This window comes from Zootoca vivipara, chromosome 4 (assembly GCF_963506605.1).
Source record: "Zootoca vivipara chromosome 4, rZooViv1.1, whole genome shotgun sequence".
NCBI lineage: Eukaryota > Metazoa > Chordata > Lepidosauria > Squamata > Lacertidae > Zootoca > Zootoca vivipara.
In genome coordinates this window covers 63,028,791-63,050,234 of record NC_083279.1, presented here as the reverse complement: position 1 = coordinate 63,050,234, position 21,444 = coordinate 63,028,791, and the positions used below count along the sequence as shown (strand labels likewise).

Genomic DNA, 21,444 nt, shown 5'->3' with positions numbered 1-21,444 from the left:
TATGATCCAGGTATGGTACAGAAGAGTGTTGCGCTCAGCGTAGGCCACAGAGAGAAAATAATGCTGGACTAGATGGGCTCTCGGCAGAAGGATTGGGGAAAGGGTTAGCAACTTGAGTCTAGGACCAGGATTTTATGCGATGGTTTTAACACGACAGAATGTGATTTACTGAGCTCATGTTTGTTTTTTAGTCTATTTTAAAGACACAGTACTGGTCAGCCCGTGAGGAGTTCAGGACTGCAACTTACCAATGAGCTGTCATTCTTGTAGATGTCCCTATCTATATATTTCATTTCAGAGATTGTCTCATGGAACCAGAGATGAATATGAATCGCTGGGAGCGAAACAGGCAGATGCTGACATTGAAGTAGGGGGGAAAGCCCAGGTACCTTCACTCATCTCATCCTAGTCCTTTTATTAAATTCAGGCCACTCTTTTCTGTGCAGAGAAAATGTCAGCCCAGCTTAGGCAGCCACTGGGACATGACATCCCTGACCTCTCCTAAAACAGCAAAGAATCTGATGGCACTTTGAAGACTAATAGATTTATTATTAAGGATGGGATAAGGTTTTGCGGATTACAGTCCACTTCCTTAGATGCATGAAGTGCTACTCTGAGTTACAGGGCGGGGGGGTGCACGTGGATGTGGTTTGGTCAAGCCACTAAATTGCAATGTTTCAGTCCCATTGCCTGTGGACTGAATAGAGACAAAGGATCGTTCACACATTATATATGTCAGGAGGTCTGTGCTATCAACAGCTGTTGACAGCCCCCTCCCCACTGCCATGTGTACATATACCAGCAACTCAGGATAATGCTTCATGCATCATCAAATGCAGCTAGAAATTTTGTGACTAATCCAAGACTAGCATCTCTGTAAGAATCTCTGGAAAGCCTTGCACATCCCCAAATAATTTTTTTATACAGTGGTAACTCGACTTATGAAGACGATCCGTTCCGCAACCGTCTTCGTAAGTCGAAGTATTCGGTTGTCGAAGTGCGATTTTGCGCTTCTGCGCGTGCGCCGACCGACCGTGCGTGCTGCGAAAAGACTTCCGGGGTTGTCGACACCTTCGGAAGTCGAATCGTTCGGATGTCAAGGTACCACTGTACTGTCCGCAAGAACGGTTGTGAGTACTGCTTGTTTTTTCCTTTACTTTTCAGCACAGAAGAAAGAAACCTCAGGACAGAGTTTACAGTGTAAGTAAAACCAAGAACTGACCATTTCAGAAGAGCATTTTGGTTTCTTGCCATATTGTTTAGAATTTCTTTAAATTGCTTTTCAGTTTTCTAAAATGAGCAGCCAGCTTCACATAAAAACCACCTAAGGACATCAGAAATAACATTGGGAAGTAAATTGTGCTGCCATGTAGGCATCACCCTCATTAATTTATCTCTTTTTGCACACATATGAAGATTTGCCAGTGTATCTGTTTGACTGTTTGTGAGCCCATGGGTGCCAAATACCTCTCCCAGAAGGTGTTTCAAGACCCAGCTCGTTTTCATGCTGTTAATGAACCCCTAAAGCAGTCTGCTTTGGTTTACAAAAACTGATATTCCTGTTGCATTTTAGCCTCATTGTCCTGGAGCCCACTCTTTCTTTCTTTTTAAAGAATGTTTCTGCACCTGCATGCAAAGTTCTTTTTTATATGTGTGAATGTCTGTTCCTATGCCATTTCAGCAGCATGATACTTTTGTGATCTCTGTTCCTCTGCTACAGCAAACAGCTGCCATGAAATAGCTTATTTCCTCTCCTTGTGAGGACTGTAAACAAACTTCTCTCTGCCTCCTCCCAGCCAGGTTTATCTTCTGTATTCCTACTCCTTGTTTCTATCTAGCTGCTGCATCCCTTCCTTAGTGTAACTTGAGGGAGAGAAGAAAAACTATTGCTGGAATTGCTGCTTCTCAGGCATTGAGGTGCTACTACGATATCATCAATTGGTTCCAAAGTCACAGGCACTGAACTTTAGGAAAGCAAAGCATAAGGCTCCATGTACCGTAATCACTTTTCAAATGAATTGTATGCCATTAATGATAGGTAAAACGGTAAAGGGACCCTTGACCATTAGGTCCAGAATGTGCAATTGACCAGACTGTATGGCAGGCATGGGAAACCATTGGCCCTTCAGATCATGTTGGACTCCAACTCCCATTAGCCCCATCAAACATGGCCAATGGCCAGGGATGATGGGAGTAGAAGTTCAGCAACATCTGGAGGGCGTGGTTCCCCAACCTGCTCTGTGGGGTTGTACTCCCTACCATCTGCCCCAGTTGTGGTAGCACAAGCTTGTTGTACAGCAGCAAGTACTGTTGACTACAGCAAACTCCTGTGTGACCTGCCACGAGGCTTCCTGCCCTTTCCTTGTGCAACTAGTACCCCACCAAGGGATGCTCAATTAGTGCAACGTTTGAAATCCTCCCATGTCTGTAGTATGGGAGTAGCAGGGACCTATTTGACATTGGGGGAAATTACCAAGTATAAAGCAAGAGTAAGTGTTGACCTGCAGGGTTTCCCCATCTGGCCTGCAGCATCCCCCCCTTCTGCAAGTAGACTTGAAAGGAGCCTTTTATTGTATCCAACAGGCGGTTTCTTTCAAGTCTAACTGCAATGTGAAGGAACAAACATTGCCTTAGTCTGGACCACCAATCACATCTCCTTTCCCATAAATGAACACAGGGAAAGTATTATTTTGTTATGTCTTATTTGGCTAGATTCCTCTTTTTGTGGTTAATTTCTCTTAGGACTTGACGTTTTTAATTTTAACTACAATGGGGAAGCAATGTATATATCTATATAGCAAGGATAGGGAACCTGTAAGGTGGCTCTCTAGATCAGGGGTCAGCAAACTTTTTCAGCAGGGGTCCACTGTCCCTCAGACCTTGTGGGGGGCCGGACTATATTTTGAAGAAAAATATGAACGCATTCCTATGCCCCACAAATAACCCAGAGATGCATTTTAAATAAAAGAACACATTCTACTCATGTAAAAACATGCTGATTCCCGGGACATCCGCGGGCCAGATTTAGAAGGCGATTGGGCTGTATCCAGCCCCTGGGCCTTAGTTTGGGGACCCCTGCTCTAGATGATGCTAGACTACAATGTTTATCATCTCTGACCATTGGACATTGCTTGCTGGGGCTGATGTGAGCTGGAAGAACATCTGGAGGGAGAGTCCCTGGTTTCTTATCTCTGACAAAGAGGAGGGGTATGGCAGAAAACAGTACTTAATTCATGCTGACACTATTTTCTGATCTTCCATGGCCAGGCTCTACAGCGGGATAAGATGGGGGAAGCATACAGCGAAATTGGAAAGAAAGGAGAGGTAAGTGACACTTCCTGCCATTTTGGCTATACACATAAGGTGCCAAGGTGGATTCAGGCAATATTCTGCCTGCTTTTTTCCTACCCTGTATTTAAAGCAGTACTGTCAAGTCAAGCAAAACAGAAATTATAGTCTCCTCCTCACCCTTTTGATATTGTTTGAATGACACTTCTGTGATTTATAATTTTTATTTATTACTGATTAAGGGGCAGTTGAGTCAGATTGTGCAGCACCTTCTTAAAAGACCAATCAGAAGCAAGCCTCCCACTCCCCCCAGTTAAACTGAGCCATGTGTGAGTGTAATTATTTGCACAGGCAAAAAAATCTTGGCAGGGAGATTTTGTATTGATGCTGGGCTTCTTTTTTTCAGAGACGACGTGGCAAAGGCAACGAAACAGTTTATCAGGTAAGGCACAGCAATAGCAAGCCTATTTCCCTACAAACTTCAGGGTCACAATCCTATGGAAGCAAGTTGCACAAAAACAGCTCACACAGGAATATTGTTTGCCTTTGCTTTAATTAATGTACATACAAAGGGCTGCTTGTGCAGTATGCTTCTGGGATACATGCACCCTGTCAAATTGGATCACCTTGCTACAGTGGGAGAACAGAGCAAGTGCCCTGTTCCTCACTTTGAGCCACCTAAGAGAATATTTTTGCATGCCCAGAGGTGTTAATGCAGTCTGTGAAGGAACAAGACTACAGGCACTTCTAAGGGCAGTATACAACTTTGCTTCCTCGCTTGATCCAACAAACAATGGACCAGTCACATTCTTCTAAGCTGGACTTTTGTCTTGCTGAGTATCAGCCTGTCACCTTTATTTACTCTGGATAGAAACCCAGAGTTGTTGGGTACTAAGTCCATATGCCCCTGCTGAAAATAGCTCCCGGTAGTTATATTGATTTAGTTATAACTTTGAGTCATCTCATCTTTCTTTATCAGGGTCTCAGCAAAGCAACGAAGGATACATACGATGTCCTTCAAATGCAGCCCCTACCACCACCTTACTAGCTACAGTACAGTTGAGTCTAGCAAGAGGAGAACTATTTCCATGGCGAGCGGGAATCTTGATTACCATTCTCAAGATGATCTATTCAGAAATCTGTTGCCTTCTACAACAAATGCCACTTTTACATGAGCATAAAAACCAAAGCTCCTTTTTAAAGCTAATTTCAAATTGCAGCTTTCAAAGTGTACATAGCTGTAGAGCTTGGGCACTGTGTTGTTGCTCAATTTAAATTTAAGACCAGCTGTTGCGATGGCTATTTCAAAGTCATTTTCTTTTCTAGGGAAAGATGTTTTTTGAAGCTAAATGTGCATTAATGTTGCTCATGTGGAAGGGTTTTGTTCCAAAACATCAGATAATTCTGAGCACCAACAGGTTAACTATCCCCCTCTCTTGTTATAGGTTTGGGTTTTTATTTATAAATAGCAGTTGGGGTTTGGGGAGGAGATATTGCCTTGAAGGACCTTTTTAAACACTCTTTTGCCAAGATACAAAAACATGCACACATTTAGAGTAAAGAAACCACCATTGACCTTGGACTGAGTGCAGTGGGGTAAACTTTTGAGTAAACATGCACTGCTAAAGTGATTTAATATGAAAATCGACATACTGTCTGTGCCTGCCCATACTTCTCATGCAGTATGTTCCCATAGTTAAGAGAATAGAAGTAGGTTGTTCTTCCACAGGACGTATGGTTGGTTGAAATGAGTATTACATTACCTCCTGTTTTAAATGCTTCAAATTCCTGTTAAGACAGAATCCTGATCAAACCTGTCAGGTGCTGCTGTCCTGGTTAAGTGAGCTTAATACCAGTGGAGCAAGGGAAGAATTAGCTGGGGAGAATGTTTACACAGAAGGAATGGCCAGTGGATTTACTCCATAGTGTGTTTAGAGTTGTAGCCTTATTCCCACATCCTATTATGCTTTTTCCCTAGGCAAATGCCCATTGTGAGAATTTTATACTTTGAATCTATTTACCTTACCTAGTTTCACAGAGGATTTTTATTCCTTCTGCCCATCTTATCAGACTGATTGATCCAAAAAGGGTTCACACACATCTCTATCAGCAGAATGGAAGTGAGAGTCTGCTTGTCAGACCTCATACCTGACTAAGGCATACCTGCCAAGTCTCCCGCTGAAAAATGCAGGATCAGCAGCGGTGCGGCACCGGACGTTGCTTAGAAGCAACTTCCGGGGCCGCTCTTCCCATGTGTGGGCACCGGAAATCGGGCAGAGTGGTACTGGAAGTCGCTTCTACGCATGCCCGGCGGCCATCTTGGTGACGGCTGCCGCCACCAAGATGGCCACCGGGCATGCATAGAAGCGACTTCCGGTGCCGCTCTGCCCGATTTCCGGTACCCACACATGGGAAGAGCTGCACCCAAAATGGAGGCTCCCTGGCAGGTAGGAAATCCGGGGGATTTCCGGGATTTTTCTCCATTCCGGAGAACAGCGGGAAACGGATTAAAATCTGGGCGTTTCCCGCGAAAAATGGGATACTTGGCAGCTAAGGATACTTGGCTGCATACACCCACTCAGGGGGCTGTAGTTTACCCCTTACAGAGCAATTCCCAGCACCCTTAACTACAGCTCCTAGGATTCTTGGGGGGGGGGGGGGAGGCAGGGCTGGATTTAGGTTGAATGAGGCCCTTTGTATGTCCAGCTGTCCTTTGTCAACAACAAATTGCCGCTCTTTTTTGTGTTGAACATATGCTATATGGTAATTTATGGACCTAATAGGTATCTAAAGCCATTTGCACATAACAAAATATGTATTTTATTTTATCAAAGTAATTGTTAAACGTCTTCTCAATTGTATTTCAGTTTATCTTACATTTTGGAAACCTACATCCAGTTTTTTCCCCCTTTAAATTTTTTTGGGGCCCCCAAGAGAGTAAGGCCCTAAGCTATAGCTTTTTTTTTAGCTTACACATAAATCATGCACTGGGTGGAGGTTAAATGTATGGGGTGTGCACAGCCTAAATCTGATCTTTCAAAAATACACTTCTGGAGCTTTAAATCTATGAATTAAGTTGAAAGGAACAAAGGAAATGCTTTTCTATCTAAAGAACTGAAACCGTGTGTTCTGTGTATTTTTAAATAAAAGCTTCTTAAAGTATACCTGCTTTTTCCTCTTCTGGTCTTATTCTGGATTCGTTTGAACTTCGTAGCCCCATCTTGCAGTGGAAAGTAAAAGAAAAAAGGAGCTTAAAGATCTCACATCAATGACAGTTTGGTCCTACAATAGTTATTGCTGCGCTTCTAAACTAGTAGTATGCAGGACACATGCGCCTGTAGCAATAAAGTATTTTGTCAAGGACACAAATGTAGAGAATACTAAAGAAATGTGCATTGCGATGTTGAGATAGTTAGACAACCTGCACAAGATCTGAACCACAACCCCACTTCCCCTGCACTAACTGGCACTGGATGAGCTCCCCAATAAATATATTCACAGCAGTGGGCTCCATATTGTGGCTATCACAAGTGATCATACTGGTGGAATAAGTTGAGAAATGTTACGTGTCTGATCTGTGTAGACCAACAGGTGATTTCGATCAGTCTTACAATTCCTATGCTGTAAGTATTGATTTCATTTTACTGCAATCTACAATCATGGGAAACAATGGGGAAAACAATTAGAGGCATGAAGATAAAGTTCCTTTACAAGGCAACATGAAGGATTGTACTTTAGGACAACTGATTAGAAAGACAACAGAACTAATTCAGAACTCAGAAGCAAACCCAGTCAACAGCTCTCTATTCTATTGTGTATGCATGCTTACGCACACAGAAAATATCTACATATTTTAAAGCAACATTATGTGTATTTGAACATGGTGGTTACTTAACTGAAAGAATTTAACACATCCTGTTCAACATGGAAGCCGTAAGTTACTAGTAGTGTAAGCTTTTAAAATAAATCTGGCATAATCATTTTCTGCAGAATAACAGAACTGAGAGGCTTACCTGTTTCTGCTGTCCAATTATGTGAGACTTCTAACTTGAGATGTCTTGTAATTTGTAGTTGGGGGAAAATAAGGAGGAACATCCTTCAGCTCTGGATTGTCAGGTTAAAAACAACAGAAATACAAGGTTCTGCCATTTCTTTTCAATCATTTCCTTTCACTTGTTCAAAAACCACAAACCAGTGCATGCATGTTAAAACACTTGGAAAAATGGTTTAATGATGTTTACAACAGAAATGAACTGTACAATTACAGTAAGTTTTATATATATAAAAATTACAGCAGACAAATGCATCTACACAAAATCTACCATTTTCATCCTGATTCACTATAATCTACACAGTCTCTCTCAATGCCCACAGCCACCTGTAGGCAGCCACTAGGGAAAAAATAGAAGGTATATTTAAAGAGACAGCATCCTTTTCATCTCCATTTTGGAGACACACACAGTTTCAAATTAGGGCCTTACAGTTCTCAAATTGAAAGTTAGGCAAGAATGCATTGTATCTTAATATATTTATCACAGTTAGATACAAAGTGTTCATGAGAATTAAGCTGTACAATTGACCACATTAGCAGGCCTGAGGAAGAAATAAGCCAACCTGATGGTTGACAACAGTGAAGCTCTAAAATCAACACAAATATCTATTTTTTGCCATAGGAAGAGCTCAGGATTTTCCAAATCAATTTCCTCAAACCATAGCTTTGTTGGCAAGATGCCTCTCCCCCACTTTAAAAACAAAAAGCATAAATTCCTAGCATAGTAATAGCCATGCTTTTAGTTGTTCAATGTCTTGCCTCACCTTTCAAAATTAAAGGACAATGTTTCCAGGGAACTGGACCTTTATGGGAGGGCAAAAGTACAATCTCACTGTTATAAGCATGCTGTCTCTTTAAAAAAAAAAGGAATAAAGATCTCCCTGTTGGGAATGGCAATCAGAGAAAATGCAATCTAAATCGACAATCTGGTGGAAATTACAGATTATGTACACTTTTTCTCAATTATGAACACCTAGGCAGTGAAAACTGTTGTGTTAATACATACATTGACACACCCAAAACATACAAAAATACTATTATTTCAAACTACTAAGAATAAGACAATTCAGTTATCTCCATGCTATGACTTTAAGAGCATTACACTGAAACAAACAAGAATTTAAACAACATTTTTAATATCCCAGAAATATACCAAAATATACATCTAAGCTTTGGAATTACTGAGGTTAGACTAATGCAAGTGCTGGGTAATTGTACTTAATACACAAGTCTAAGGTTCTGCAGGAAAGAAATTATCTTTGGTATCTGCATCAGGCTAATATTATTAACATTTGGATTTTGCTTTGGGATAGAGCTTGTATGACCCTAGAACCAAACACCCCCTAATCAACTGAGATTTAAAAGATCCATGTAAAAAGTTCCTTCATTGGCAACCCCCCCTCCCCCAAAGTTTAAAAAGTCATAGGCATCTACCTAGCTAGCACAAAAGGTTGAGAAATACAATGCATAGTTGCACAGTGGTGCTGCAAAAATAATTAAACAACAAAAAAGGAGGGGGGAGAAAGAAAAACAAAACATTTTTTCAGAGATTTTGCACAACAGGACAGCCTCTTCCAAGCAGTGGCGGGGGGGGCATGGGGGGGAGAGCTCAGAAGTGCACCTCAGCGTGTATTAATATCACCCAGCTCCCAAAGGGTTAAAAGCACCCACCAGAGCCGCCAGTCATGCACCAATGTCTTCAGCTTCACAACCAATCTGCAGAGTCCATCACTTTCCCCCACTGAACTCTCCCTCCCAATGGCTGTGTGCCTTTGGATTTGTGGAGGTCAAACAGAACTTGGTCTCCCAAGCAAGTTAGCACAGGATGGGACCGAGTCATCTTATAGATATGATTGGTGCTGAAGACGCCCCTTTTGTCTTTGGTTTGTTTGTTTGTTTGTTTTGAGTTTATACAATCATTAGGAAATCTTTGGTTTTGGCTGGAAATTTCTAAAAGAACAAAACAAAACAAAGAAACCGCCCCCCTCGGCATATAGCAGTGCACCGTGACCTGGAAAAGCTTCTCTTTCCAAAGGGTGGGAAAACTACATTCAAAGTAAAATGGCAGAAGGAACAGGGATGCAGCTTCTGGTTAGCCTAGAGGGGGGAGGGGGAGGAACAAGATTGTCAAATAATAAAAGAAGGAAATTAAATATGGGAGGAGCATGAGAAAAAAAAATGAAAAAGTAGTGAGCAATATGCATGCAGCACTTGGCTGAGAGGAGCTGTCAGGGTCCTGCCTTGACCCTGCAGTACATTATAGCCCTGACATCTCACCAGGGGGAGGGAGAAGGCAGCATGGAGGTTTCATGCACGGATTGGGAATGGAGATGGATATTCACAGACTACGAGAGGACCCCTGGTAACCAAAAGAAATAGAAGATTGCAATTTGCCCTCAGTTTGCAGTAGCTTTTAAGCAGCGACATTCAGAGGCTTTAGGGGGTCGCCCCCCCAGGTTGCAGGTCACAGGATGCTATAAGCCAGAGTTCAACGTTAATCAAGGGAGGGAGGGCAGTCTTGGCAACTCTGTAGGGTTTGGAGAAAGTTAAAGCAAGTTACTCAGTTATGAGTTAGAAATGAGGTATACGACAGCTCCCGTACCTGTGGCGGATAAACACCCGACACTTACTCACACCTAGCCTTAGACACTACCACAGAAGAAGGAAATGGAACAGCAACATGGGGGGACCAGGGGAGTGCAGAACAGCCAGTGTCCCATGATGCTCTCAAATGCACTTGCACCTGACCTCTTATCTCCTGGATTTTAGAGAAAAGCCTAGATCTTCCTCCAGGGAGGTTCAAATAAATGGAAGTGACCTACCAATCAGTATATGGGTATCTGCTGTGGCTTCTTCCTCAAATTCAAATACAGAAACTGGATTGAAAATGCCAATATGCTAACATGGATTAGATGGGACAAGTGAGTTTTCCCCCAACCCCGACAAAAGGTGTCTGTTCCAAGGCTTTTGGGCAGAGTGGCTGGTTTGCTTTGTGCAAATATTAATTTGACACAGATCTGTACTCCTTAATATTTACCACTATTCCTGTAGTACTCTTGCCAGAAACATTCACCATGTACACTTATAGCCCCCGGTGGGGTAAGGAGATTTCTGCTAGAAATACTTCAGGAAGGCTTTTATTTTGATGGGTTCTACCTTGTAAAAAGTAAAGAGAGAATTTTTGGTGAGAACAAAGATCAGAGTTTTAGAAATGTTTGGGGAAAGAGCCGACAACAAACTATTAAACCCATATTTTCGCCCGAGTGAGGTAAAGAGAAATAAGGCAGAAGAGGGGAGACATTCCAACCATCCTCATAGTACTAAGGATCTTCCTCTCATGATCCCATCTCCCAACTGGTTGTTTCATTTCCTTCCTCAGATTTGTTTTCTTTTAAAGCACACCTTGTTTTCCACATCTTTTGTTCCAAGTGCTCTTATCTTTGAGAAGTCATTTTCCATTTCCCTATTACCTACTTATAAACCTACCTAGCTCTTAGAAAAGTCACACAATATTAATACCACTTTACATAATGTCAGAACAATAAGTCTATTAGTAAAGCTTTCCAGGGAAGTTCTGCATCCCAGCTGATTTCCAGAGGAAGAATAGCTGGACAACTAATATATATTTACCTCCTCCCTTGCTTCACACATGAACACGTCAGGCTTGACTGATGCAATTCATCAAGCCAACAGCATGTAATGTGACAATGCCCAAAGCTATTCCGGGGAGGAAAGAAAGACGTCTCCAAGGTTTTCCACTATGAAAACCCACAGGACTTCTGAAATGATGTGAAACAGAGGACAATGCAGTTTTGATATTTTAAGAAATAAACCAAGTTTTCCATACATCCAACAGCTGCTTGTGATCTTGGGTGCTGTACTGAATAGAACTTGCCTCCAGTATGTCCTCAGAAAAAGTATCCAAACCAACCCTGTGCATTAAGAAGGTAGGAAAACCAACACATGAGGAGATCCTCCAAGTCAAGAGTCATCAAACCAAACCTCTAAGACCACCCAATTTTTTTTGCCAAAGACACCCTGAAAACAGCAGAACTGCCAAAAACTAATCAGTATACCTTTGGTTCCTATCAAACATTGGAAATTCTACCCCTCCAGCTGAAGCTCAGGTTTTCCTTTCCCACCCCTGGAAATATACTTCCCCACACAAACACCCACTCTGTATTTTTCTGCAATCAGAGAAAGGAGATGCTTCAGAGTCAGGATGGAAGCAGATGAAGTCTCCCAAGAACGCCATCCAAAATCTGAACCATGTGCTGTAAGAGAAAAATGACTCAACCTTCCATAAAAATAAAACCCACATATTTTCTCCTGAAGTCTGCCTCACAGAATCTTCTCTCTTTCAGGTACTCTGTACTTAGGTACTAGGAGCAGGTTAGCATTTAGTTTGGTTTCTCTGCTGCTATTTTTGGTCTAGACAGAATTAGCATTGCTATTAGAAAATTAAATTAATCACCACATACTACATTCAATAACACGACAAGCAGGGATAAAAAGAACTGTTTCACTTTGTTCTCCCAAATATCCTCCTCCTTTTCCAAATGTAAAAGTCTTGGCCCTAGTGCAACTACGTAGACTAAAATAGGTTGCTAATTCATCTCCTTGTATGCCCTCCTCCAAGCACACAAACTTGCTCAATATTTACATCCCCATCAAGGCCCTTGGTTTGCCAATAGAAAGCAAGCAGGGAGGCAGAGGTCATGCACACCTAGAGGACCCTGGAAGCAATACAGCAACTCAGTTACGTCTGCTGTTATGTAGCGTGTTGACAACGATAGCCAATGACAAAGTAGAAAAAGACGTTGCAAGCAACATTTGCCTTCTAGCACAGCTAACTCTCTCTCCTTCCCCCCTCCCCATACCCTATAAAGTTGTAGCCTAAATACAGAACTGCAAATACATACAGCAAAGGTCAGGGTCTTCAAAACTAAACTCTACAGCTAGAATTACTTCCATTATTTATAAAGTTTTTCTCTCCCGATTTTCCATTCTGCAAATGATACTAAAGCTATGTTGAGGTATTTTATTTTCTTAAAAAAAGGTGCCAGAAAGCCAGCTGCTACCAAAAAGCATTGTTCCTACAACCCTGTAACAGTGCCTGCTTACAGAGAGATGAGAAGGGGTGGAACAAGACTCCCAAGTTATGTCAGAGGAGAAGCCTTCATTTTGCTCCTTAGGGTCAAAAGCATTTGGCAAGCTTCATGCCAACATTCAGCCCAACTACATGTATACCGCATGTTTGGACAAAGGTCAGTAAAGGTCATAGCAGTAAAGCAATGTCAGGCTGTGTGACTACGACTTTTCTTTCTCTCAAGAATAAAGCAAATTTAATTCCAGTGTGACTCAAGAGTCACTTCATACACTGTAATTTGCCTTCACAGATAATGTCTATGCATAAATAGCAACCGGCACTGCACATTATGATGCAATTTCCTAAAAGGATGCTATATCTGTATGTAGGAAAGTGAAATGTGTGGAGCAGACCTCTTATCCTGCATACTATCCCAGGAGGATTAAAGACTAATGTGATCTGTTGGTAGTGAGGCTGAACTCAACATTGCAAAACCGATTCAGAAATGTATTAGGGATAGGCTGTGGCAACTAATCAATGCTAGGTCCAATATATCTCGTTTTCTTTCACAATTGATATAAATGTCTGTATTAAGAATTTTAAACTTTTGGAAGTCTCCCTAGAGAAGTGGAAATGAAATATAGGTTTCATTTTTCCATTGACTAATAATCAAATGCCTTTTGATTAAATCTGTGTAATCTGAAAACATTTTGGGCATACAGCAAAAAGACAGAGAGGACTGGCATGGCTGGGCATCTGTTCAAGGCCCTCTACTGCCAAGAGTCTCCTTGTTCTGCTCCAGTGATAAGGGAGATTTGCTGAGGGACTGAGGAGGGTGGGGGAACCCATGGAAGATCTCTTGCTCAAGGGCCCTTCAGCCAACACTGGGGAGGGTGGGTGGGTGAATGTTTACAAACTGGACGGTATGCCATCCCACAACACTCACAAAAGTAAGAAGACTATGGGTAAATTGGCACTAGTTCCAGGTGCATTCCTTTTCCCCCCCTGAAGCTGTTCATACAGGGCATGGACTTCGGCATCAAAAGTCCATTCAAGCTGCTCAGGGATCTCAGCCAACTTTTATCACTTAAGCCAATAGAAATCTCCCTATTGGCAAGTTCAACCTGGCCTAATAACTGCATGGAGCAAGAACTTTGCAGGTGAATGTATTAAGAGAGTGTATTGCTTAAAAAACATTAGATTGTAACTTTGTAAAAAAATTGGCTAACGAGTCCTGAGAAGTTTTGGTTAGAGATGAATAACCATAATCAGCCAGCCAGATTCTCCTTTGGTAGTGTTTTATCTATAACGGTTTATACCTATATACATTTATGAACCTCTAGAACGCTTTTAGAATTTATCTTCTAAAAAGTGTGTGTAGGCACATACAGATCGAGCATAAACATACTCCTAATGTCGGAGAGAAAGGACTACGTGTTCAAAGTAGAAGAGAGACTTCTACGTGGGATGTTGTTTTTAAAAGGTCATTAACAGCACGAATCTGATGAAATGATGCATTTGCCTAAATGTGCACTTCCATTACAAGAAATTATGTTATTGAAAAATATAGCCATCAATAAGATATTGTTAAATAATTCTACGTAACAAAAGTGTCATCTGAAAGGTTAATAAAGGAACTTGTATGGTAAATATAGTTGCTACACTTGTGTGGCTCCAAAAGCAACAAGGCCATAGCAAAAGCTTTAATTATACCAAACACTAATCAAGTCAGTAAGTGAATTTTGCATCCTTGTGATGCTAACTGCCCCTGCAGCTCAACCCCAAGCATAACTGTATGGCCCCACAGTGGAACCAGTGCAATATTACATTTAAATTGGGAAAAAAAGTTCATAAAGCAAGACTTGAGTGATATTTTCCCAGATCTTATCACTTACAAGAATGAATGAATCTATGTGTTTTCTGTTCAGTGCTCACACTTGCTATGTAATATTTGATGCAAATATTTTGAATGTGGTCTCACAAAGTTGCTACTAGATCCTGAACATAAATAAATGCCCCATGCAAAAATCACGTGAACCCTCCACCTCAAGTGCCAAACACTGCATCAGAGCCAGTCTTTGCTTAGGCTGCAGTATAGCCCAACATCCACTAACTGAAATAAGCCATCAGTGTGGTAGCAAATAAAATACAGGCTTTATCTTGTAATGGGCAGCCTACATTCTTCAAGGTTTTTAGAACAGCAATTAGAAAGATAGTTAAAGCATGCTATTACCAACCTAACCCCACATAACATACAACTGAAATAGGGAAGGTAAGGAGATAAGGCAACAATAGACTCTTAAGCCTGGTTTCTGGCACTGTGAATTCAGCTATAAGTACTTCTGTTCTTCCTTTATAACTTCAATCAATAACATCTTTGGTTGAACTTATCCAGTAAAAATGTCTTAGATGACAATCAACATAAAACTAAACTTAACCTATCAGGTATTTTCCTTGGCAATTGAAGCTTAGGAGTTATTTTAAAAAATATAGCATGGATTCACCATTCACAACTGCTTTTCCATCACAGGACAGCCAGGCGACCCATTTTTATAATATCATGTTTGTAGCTTTTCCTAGCCATGTTTGTACACAGGCCCAGGCATCAGGGTTCTAGTAACTCACATAAATATCATGTCATTGTAAAGCAACTTTGTAATGTTTCTGAGCAGGTACAGACTTAGTGCAGAGCAGGCTGTAGGACTGCAATTTCCCTACCCTCTTTCTGTCAGCCTTAAACACGGTTAATGTCTGTGCTGGCATTCACCTGAGCCATGGTTAACATGAACGCAGGGATCCTGCAGCCCACCTTCCTTAGTCATGGTTAAGATATTGGGAATATTACAACTGATCCAACCCTATGCATCAGGGGAAGTGACATTGAATGACCACTGTCCATGCGCGTTCACGTGGCATGCATATTTAGGTGGTAGGTGGGAAAAACAGCAAAAACTTTTCAAATCCCCCCTTTTATGAGAAATTCTCTCCATCTCATTTCTGTCATATGTTGTAATCTACTGCACTGGTACTCCTGAGTGCCCTGGGTTAATGACAATTCCTACATTAGGCATGCTTGCTTATCTCCAAGGTAAACTAATTCATGGCCCAGACATCTTACTGCCGGTGCTACTGGGGCTGCTTGCAGGAAGAGTGAACAGTTGGGCTGATCTCTGCTGCTCTGGCACTACAAATGGCCATAAGGTGACCCAAAGAGCCAATAAGACTCCACCCTGCCTTATATAACTGTTTCTCTTCAGTCTTAGCAATCTATCACTCAAGTGAAGGTTGAGATGCTAGACTGCCTGGAAGCCTTGCTTGGACCAGCAGAATTATTGGCTAATCTCCCACCCACCAACCCTGGCACAGATATATGGAGCAGTTATACATTCTCAAGATGGCAAAATAATGTAGAGATATAGGGTGGTACTCAACTAAATTTTATGCAGAGTAGGCACACTGAAATTAAGGACAATGACTACATTAGGTCCATTAATTTCAATGGCTCTACTCTGGGTAAAGCATAGTTGAGTATCACACATAGTTTACATTTATAATACTTCATAAGCACAAACCTTACAAAGGAAGCGATCAAATATATCTATACACACTGCCTGAAAAACATGAACGTTCTGCCCCCCCAAAAGAGTGAACTGCAAGGTAAGAGCACATTCAGACATTACTCGTATGTGTGAGCCTCATACATGGGAATATGTAATGTGCAAATTGGTATCTATGGGCAGATTCAAAAAGGTGTGGAAAAACAACTTTACTTTGAAATTATGAACCTTGGGAGTTTGTCCATCAGTATGATGAGCTATGTATTCAGCTGGAAGAACAACTCTCCTACAACAGAAAGTGTCCACACTGGCCCTAAGTGCACACAACTTAGGGTAACTTGAATAGATGTTTTAACTCACCTACCAATGGTTTGTTTGCTCAATATATCCTCATTTTTCACACCTTTCAAGGAAGTAGTATTTGCACCCAATAAGGTTCTGGCACTCTGGCTTCTCTAAAATCAATAGAAAAATTCCAACTCATCTGAAAGGGACATGGACTGAACTCGGCCATTTTCATAAGTAACCTGCAGCTGTGGAAACTGCAGGTATGAGGATTAACCTACTCCTTTCCTTTTTGGTAATGAAAGGTGCACTGAAATCTCTCAAATTTGCAAGCAAACGTTTCACACTTTGGCCTATGAAACCGATCTGAAACTGTGTGAAATGAAATGACACCCTAATAACCCATGACTGAAAAAATGAAAATAAAATTAACATTTTCTAGAACACTGGAATGCTGGACCAATTTGTTCAACTAATGTGGTCATGGAAGAACGGTTAGTACTGGATATTAGGGACACGGGTATCACACATTGTTTTGGATTACAAGAATTGCACTTGGTAGTGACCAGAAAATTTTCACTACTACCAGAATGTTCCATGACTTCTGTGATTATCCTTGTAACTTTGTGGTAACAGAAATGTATTATAACTGTGAGGTTCCAGGGCAGATTATCTATCTCTCTAGAGCAGCCTTTTTTCCAGAATAGCTAGGACTGATGGGAATGGTACTCTGGAGGGCACCAGGTTGGGGCTGGCTGCTCTAGAATGGGAAGTTGTGTGTGTGTGTGTGTTTTAATATGGCCATGTGAAATATATAGCCAAGATCAACATGAAAGAGTGACAGCTATTCAGATCCTGGTATCTCTGTGCTGCTGGGAACAAGCACCAATGCATTAGGGATGAGTGATATGAGGAATGGAATATGTAAAATAAGATGAATACAATTCAACCAAAGCATTTTAGCTGCATTTTTTTTGAGCTTCCAGTTTCTTTCACCAGAACTTGCTGTGAAATCTGCTAGTAGTGTGGCCGTGGCATGAATAAGAGAAATAAAGGTTAAAGGTGCTCACACTAACAATATGTGAATACTGTGAATACTATAGCAAGATTTTTATGGCCATCATCTGAGCTACATTAGTGTTCCAGATTCATTGTGTCCTCTAACTGCAAACAGTGAACCCAAGAAGAAGCAGCTAGTCAATTGAATAAACAGTTTCTCTTAATCCTTGAGAGCTTTGGGGCGATTTACAGGGCTGTGTTCTCTTTATTTTTTGTACATAAATATGAAGGGCTTCCTCCTTGATGTTTGAAATTCATAGCTAAATAAATGCCACAGTTCAGAAGTCATCACCATCTCCTCTATTAAAATATATACGTATGGATGTGTGTGTGCCAAAAAACACAAGTTACATAGATCTAATTTCAATGGACAAAAAATAAAATAAAATAAAAAATCCATGGGATTGATATTTCCTTTGGTAGAAACTAGTCAACACTATGGCCTTGAGACCAACATAATGGGTACCTGTCTTTCCTCTGCCATCCTTTCATACATTTGACTGCTCCAAGCTGTTGCTATGGGCCACTTAAAACCTTAACACACAGTATTATTCATAGCCCTATATTTTTAAACTGAGACTGAAATCATGGAGACAGTCACACCACAGTATATAGATTGAGCCAAACTGCTAAGGAGGATGTGGGAACAGTTGAATTAGTAACCATCTGCCATTGCCATTCTATTTACACACCAAACCACGGAAATTAGATAATAATCAAGTTGAGATTTTGTCTGCCCCAAGGATATATAAAAGACCCCCCCACCCCCAAAAAAGATTAAAACAAGCAGCAATTTTTATATAAAATAAAAAATGAAAAGAAATTGTCAGTAGCATCTATCACCTCTCTGCATCTGAACTGCACTTATACAAACTAGTCCATTAGTACAGCAGCTTGCTAGAAATTGACTTTGGTTCAAGCTTAGTTTTAAAAAAATAAAACATTAAAAAAAATCAAACACACATAAGACGGTGGACGGACATTTGCTCATTTCCCTGCTTACAGTTCACAAGTTTTTTAAAGTTTTAGGAAGAATTCATTATTTTTAAATAGCTTGTGAAACAGGAAGTTGGAAATTCAGATACGAACAGAGAGCAAACAGCATGACAGTATGCGAGAAGAGACAAAGATTTCTGCTAGTTGAGCATTAATGCCAGCTCTCTGAATTGGGATCATCAGCCAGAGAAGGAATTGAGAATAAAGTTACTGCCATCATGATATCAGGTGATAAATGATATCAGGTGATGAGAGCTTAAATAATTACCTTTGGCATGAAATGCAATATAATTACATGAGTGCTGGAACTCCCCTTCTCCCCAGGCTTAGTGAAAAGAAAAACTGGGCACCTCCTCCTTCTTGAAGATCCTTTTCAATTCACCTTAAAAAGAGATTGGAGAGTTCCAAGTACATTGCAGTCATCCAATCTCTTCTCAGCAGCAAAAATTTAGATTCAGACCAGCATAACATTTAAATTAATCTCTGTCTCCTCAGTCTCTCTCTCATCCATTGTCAGCAGCTGTTTGCGCATACCACTTGTTACGTTGCTTGGAAACATTTCCCCCTCTCTAGTAGAGGTGTTTATCACTGCCATAAATGATCTAGCTAGCAGCAGCATCACCCAGAAATAGCATGAAATATTGCAAGATGCATGCAACATGCCAGTGTTCACCAGAAAGACAACACTCTCCACGGCACGCTGGTCAGCTTTCTGAGAATTCCTTACCAACTTTTTCCAGAGCAGTGAACAGTGTCAAAGAACATTACAAACTATTTAGAATGGAGCACGACCTGCTGTGTTGGCATAAAACAGTACTTGCTCACATGACCCAGTTTACTTCTGGAATAGAAATGTTTTAAGTTGAAAACATTTTCAGTACAATCATATTGGAGACACCAGAAAAAGTAAGTTCTTAGAGATGAACCAATGCAGCGTTCAAAAATTCTATGCCAAACAGCTGGTAGGAAGGTTCAACGAATGCATATGAATTATCACCAATACAGGCAGCCTCCTGAGAAAGTAAATAACAGAAATATTCCCAGTTGTAAAGTGGCCATTTCCATGCAATTATGAGATAAGACAGTGGCCAGCACAGGTGCTGAAGACAGAACCTATGGGCCAAATCCTTCCTCCCTTGGCATCAACAGGAGCCAAAGACGTGCAAATGAGAGCTAGATTTGGCCCAAGTGTGCTGAGCAAACAGCTGTCCAATCAGAACTCCCATCTCACAAGCATGGACTATCTTTGCACATTACCCTCTGCATGTTCACTTAGCCGCCAACATTTCTGAGAGAATCCCGAAAAACATACCGCCAGGGAAAAGGAAACCAAAGAACATTTGCAATTCACATGCTTCCCTCTCTTTGCTCCTCCCTCTGTGTGGCATGGGAGCTCACTGAAACTGTTCCAGGAGCAGACAAATGTGTCCGAACTATATATATATATATATTTATAAAAATAATAATAATAATCATAAAGAGATACATCAGTAATACAGGCCTGCCTAAATTGTACCAGTTAAGAAAGGAACCCCCAACACGATTGATAAGATTATAAACACCTTGTATGACATTATGGCCTGTACAACAGACCAATAAATGATAATTAAAAAAAGATATTTAGATCAAAAAGAAAGAAGAAATCCCGTTCCTACGTTTGAGTTGATAACCCACCTTAACTTGTCATTGATACTGCTGGAAATGATAAGTAGTCCTTTTTTGTTTTATACATTTTTGGTTAGAAAGTTCTCCAGTCAATGAAGCAATCCTGAAAAGACAGTGTTTATTATAAAATTAGGCAAATGTTTGTCCCAGTTTTAAATCCTTCTTCTTGGTTTTTTTCCTTTTGTATTTTTCCTTCTCTCCCTTGACCCCAGCAACATGGTGAGAGGAAACCAATCACATTTTGCAGTTTGTAAACCCAGCTGGCAGCCCATCTCACTGCAGAGTAAAATAGGCTCTGGGTAAGCACAGCTCAGTCCAACTCACTGCGCCTTGGAGGCAGTAGTAGTGGTGGAGGCAGCCCCGCTGGCCGAGGCCACGGTGAAGAGAGAGTTCTGGATAGACTCTGCTGAGGTGGAGGTGGCATGAAGGCTGGCAACTGGTCCAGAGGCCCCTGCGGAGGCTGCAGCTGCAGAGACCAAGCTAACTGGGTTGCTGGTGAGCAGTGAAAGGTTCTGAGGGTTCAGGAACAGAGGGGCAGTGACGATGTTTGGCGTACCTCCGGCATTGGCAAATACCAAGTTCCCAGTTGCATCCAGTGATGTTATTGGAAGAGAGCCACCAGATGCAAGAGCTAGAAAGAGGCGGAAGAAAATGTCAGCATTCGCAGCCCCACACATCAGCAGCACTGAAGTTTGTCTTCTGACGACCAACGGATTCTAAAACACACACACACCCTCCAAAAATAGTAAACGAAGCCATCTCAACATCAGGAGGAAAAGCTGGATTGGAGTTAGAGTGACTGAGGATTGAGAACTGACCATTTTATTATCCAGATAAATACACCAGTTTCACCACAGAGGAAAAAGCAGGTGGCATGAAGACCCATTAAAGCAGGGATGGAGAACCTCAGGCCCAGGGCCCCAATGCAGTTCTTGGGGCCTTTCTCTGTGCCCCTTGGGGCTCTCTCCCCTGGCCACATTCTGTCCTTGTGCCATGCCCCTCCCCAAAGGCTACATCCCTCACCAGCCCTGCTCCACACCCTTCTGGAGTGCTTTTGCCTAGCTGAAATTCATCCTTCAACTGCAAACATGACTCTTTCATTTGCCTGGTTGCAGAGATGCGGTGGCTAAGTGTGTGCACATACTGAAACCTTTGAACCTTCCACACTCTGCACAAAGGCAAAAGTCACATCCATTGTTATGCCCACTTTTGGCATGTGGGCCTCACAAGGCTCCTTATGAGGGAATGAGGCCCTGGGGCTGAAAAACTTCCCCAACACCTGCATTAAAGTATTATAAAGGCTCGTGCATAAAGATATATGAAGTCAGATTTCAACCACCTGAAGAATGCTTAAGCCATTGTGTATTATTCACCTTCTGTGCTGTGATAATTAATTCATGGAGTACCTGCTCACTTTGAAGAATCATTTCATATTAAGAGTAGATCAGTTTGCC

At 41.4% G+C, this 21,444-nt stretch overlaps 2 protein-coding genes across 7 annotated transcripts in view; one reads left to right on the top strand and one right to left on the bottom strand.

Moving 5' to 3' along the window:
* The window catches only part of CD247 (CD247 molecule), a 50,639-nt gene extending 45,068 nt beyond the window's left edge, over positions 1–5,571 (top strand). Inside the window, exons 4-8 of one of the 2 annotated variants that reach the window (XM_035116377.2) lie at positions 299–385; positions 1,165–1,200; positions 3,268–3,324; positions 3,695–3,730; positions 4,268–5,571. In XM_035116377.2, coding sequence (XP_034972268.1) covers positions 299–385; positions 1,165–1,200; positions 3,268–3,324; positions 3,695–3,730; positions 4,268–4,336 — 285 coding nt within the window. In that variant the 3' untranslated portion in view covers positions 4,337–5,571. Of the gene's footprint in view, positions 1–298; positions 386–1,164; positions 1,201–3,267; positions 3,325–3,694 lie in introns of both variants that reach the window. The other variant, XM_035116376.2, reaches the window with a different exon arrangement.
* Positions 5,572–7,489: 1,918 nt separating this feature from the next.
* POU2F1 (POU class 2 homeobox 1) overlaps positions 7,490–21,444 on the bottom strand; it is a 104,789-nt gene continuing 90,834 nt past the window's right edge. For all 5 annotated transcript variants that reach the window (XM_035116369.2, XM_035116370.2, XM_035116371.2 and 2 more), the window contains one exon: positions 7,490–20,621. In XM_035116369.2, coding sequence (XP_034972260.1) covers positions 20,311–20,621 — 311 coding nt within the window. In that variant the 3' untranslated portion in view covers positions 7,490–20,310. The remainder of the gene's footprint in view (positions 20,622–21,444) is intronic.